This window comes from Apium graveolens, chromosome 3 (genome assembly GCF_009905375.1).
Source record: "Apium graveolens cultivar Ventura chromosome 3, ASM990537v1, whole genome shotgun sequence".
Taxonomy (NCBI): Eukaryota; Viridiplantae; Streptophyta; class Magnoliopsida; order Apiales; family Apiaceae; genus Apium; species Apium graveolens.
In genome coordinates this window covers 256,119,104-256,122,088 of record NC_133649.1, presented here as the reverse complement: position 1 = coordinate 256,122,088, position 2,985 = coordinate 256,119,104, and the positions used below count along the sequence as shown (strand labels likewise).

The following is a 2,985-nucleotide window of genomic DNA, read 5'->3' as shown; positions in this document are numbered from 1 at the left end:
AACATCCGTACGGTTCGATCATTGAAAATAAGTATTAAAAATGTACTTTGACCAAGACTGCTAAAACCGACCGAGGTCAAATGTGCAAAGTGGTCGGTTTTATTTCAGAAGCCAATTTAATTCTTATAACCGACCACCTTAAAACCGACCACCCCTTTAAGGAGACGGTCGATTTTATCAAGAAGGTGGTCGGTTTTAGTCTAGGAGACGGTCGGTTTTCTGAGAAATATTATGGTCAAATATTATAATATTTTGGCCCTAACCGGACGTAAACGCATAAAAATTTAGCATTAAATCCAAAAATCCACAAACCCATTATAAAATTTACTATAACTTATAAATAAAGTATCCTAATCATTACAAAATTTACTTAAAACCATCATCATCTTCGTCATCATCATTATTCTCATTGTCACCTTCACTTATTTCTTCTTCTCCTTCATTTTCATCTTCGTCATCCTTCAAATTATCTTCTTCGTCTTCTTCGTCTTCTTCACGCCGAATAAACGGTATTTGTCCATATTGTGCAAAATCGACAAAGAGCGAAAATGAGGTCAATGCATTAGATCTATCTTCCTGAAAAGCGTCCTCTATATCATTTTGCGCAACGATAGATTTGACTACCGTATATATTTTCTCTTTTGAATCCAATACACTAGGAGCATAATATACTTGTGAGGCTTGACTAGCTAAAATAAAAATCTCATTTGAATTCAATCTTAAAGTCATATCAATTGTAATCACACGATTCTTATCAATCCTCACACCATTACCAACACTATCAAACCATATACATTTGAACAAATGTACATGATTGCATCCTTGATAAATAAGTCTAATAATTTCTTGTAGTTGACCATAATAATCAAGATTATTTCCGTGCAAATTTCCTTTAACAACAATACCAGAACCAGATGCAGATTTTGTTGAAAATTTATATCCATTAACTTGACAAGTCTCAAAAGTGATAACTTTTAATACCGGCCCTTCAAGTAAGTCCCTACAATGAGGTCCTTCCACCTCAACTTTATCAACCTTAAAACAATTCAAATCGATGAGACGTTGTAATTATAAGAATTTTAAAAAAAAACAAATCATGCAAATTAAAAATAGATAAATACCTTTTGTTTAAACCAAGTTTCAAATTGACTTTTGACAATACGATCTAAATCATGAGGTGTTGTTTCCAGGCGTTGTCGCATAACACGAACTTGGTACTTCCTAAAATATAAACAAAAATTAACAAAAATCATGCATGTGTCATTAACAAAAATTATTACGCATATTTTTTAAAGTAAGATTTTGGTACCTTAGATAAGGTTGAACTTCAGGAGAGTTTAAAAGAACATATTCTTCCGCTAACTCTCGTTCATCATCACTCATGTATCGAGTTCCTTCCTTTCCAAGAGATTGAATTGGATATTTGAACACTTCTAAGTTCTCGGAATTTTGCACATCAAACAAAACCTCGTTACGACGTACCTTATTATGGATCGTGTTAGAGGAAAAATAAAAAGAACAAATATTAAGAATCTCCTCCTCCATATATCGTTCGGCAATTGACCCTTCAACCCTTGCTTTATTACCGACTTTTTGTTTTAATTTGCCCAACAAACGCTCAATCGGATACATCCAATGCCAATAAGCAGGTCCAGCAAGTCTAATTTCTTTGGCTAAATGTACAACCAAGTGTTCCATCGAATTAAACCAACTTTGAGGAGAAATCATTTCCAACAAACACAACGCTTTGATAACCGATTTTTCCATTATTTCCAAGTCGGTTTTTGTAACCACGGATGAACACAAATCTTGGAAAAAGTTAGAAATTTTCATGATTGCATCGGCAATAGGCGCCGGTAGAAGTTCACGAATTGTGAGAGGCAATAACTTTTGCAGAAAAATATGACAATCGTGCGATTTGAATCCATAAAATGTACACTCCTCAACATTGCAACAACATGATATATTTGAGGAATAACCATCTGGAAGTTTTAGTGAACTAATCCTTTTACATAAAAGTTTACGTTGTTTTCTAGTAAGGGAATAAGGTGTTTTAGGTGACTTTCCTTTCTCATCGATCCAAAAATGTGGTAACACCCCAAAATGCTTGCAATCCGCTCTTGCTTTTTTATGATCTTTTGACTTTGCCGTATTGACAATAGTTCCGTATCTATGATGTCAATTGAATATCATAAACTATGTGATGACCAATAAGGGAGTTCGTAAAAGATTGGGACATGAGTCCAATGATGCTCTTCCCCATATCCGACACTCCTTGCCTTCAAATTAGTCTTTCCGGGTGGTGGAAAAACTAAACCATCAAGCAATTCCTCAACACCCTCACCGGACAAACGACCACGAAACAATCTTCTTTCTTCGTTATCAAACAAATTACTTTTTTGACGGAGTGGATCATTTGATTCAAGGAATATTCGGTTCGTGCTACCGAAACTACATTTTCCATAATATTTTAATTGAAACCCTTTAACGCTTTCAAGACACACTTGACATCCCATCTTTCCTTTGCCCGACCACCCACTTATTATACTCATAGTGGGATAGTCACTAATTGTCCACATAATAGCCGCTCTCATTGTAAAATTTTATTTCAAAGATTGGTCGTACGTCTTCACCCCGGTATTCCACAATATCTTCAATTCATCGATGAGAGGCCTTAGACAAACGTTAATATCTTTTCCAGTACTATTTGGACCCGAAACTATATTGGTCATGAACATATAAGGCTTTTTCATACACATCGATGGTGGAAGATTGTAGACAACTATCACCACGAGCCACACACTATATGTTTTTTACCGGTAGGGCCAAAAGGGTTGAAACCATCGGTCGCAAGACCGAGCCTTATGTTATGAATCTCTTGAGAAAATGAAGGATACCGACGGTCAAAAATTTTCCACTCTTCTCCATCCGCGGGATGACTTATTTCTCCATCTTTCATATCTCTATTTTTGTACCATCTCATGT

At 35.4% G+C, this 2,985-nt stretch overlaps 1 protein-coding gene across 1 annotated transcript; it reads right to left on the bottom strand.

Moving 5' to 3' along the window:
• Window positions 1-366: 366 nt before the first annotated feature.
• LOC141714958 (uncharacterized) lies at window positions 367-2,759 on the bottom strand. Its single transcript, XM_074518451.1, has 5 exons — window positions 2,626-2,759; window positions 2,254-2,451; window positions 1,310-2,170; window positions 1,122-1,221; window positions 367-1,035 (listed from the first exon to the last, which is right to left on the bottom strand). Exons 1-5 carry the CDS (start codon window positions 2,757-2,759, stop codon window positions 367-369), a joined length of 1,962 nt encoding a protein of 653 aa, XP_074374552.1.
• Between the last annotated feature and the right edge of the window lie 226 nt (window positions 2,760-2,985).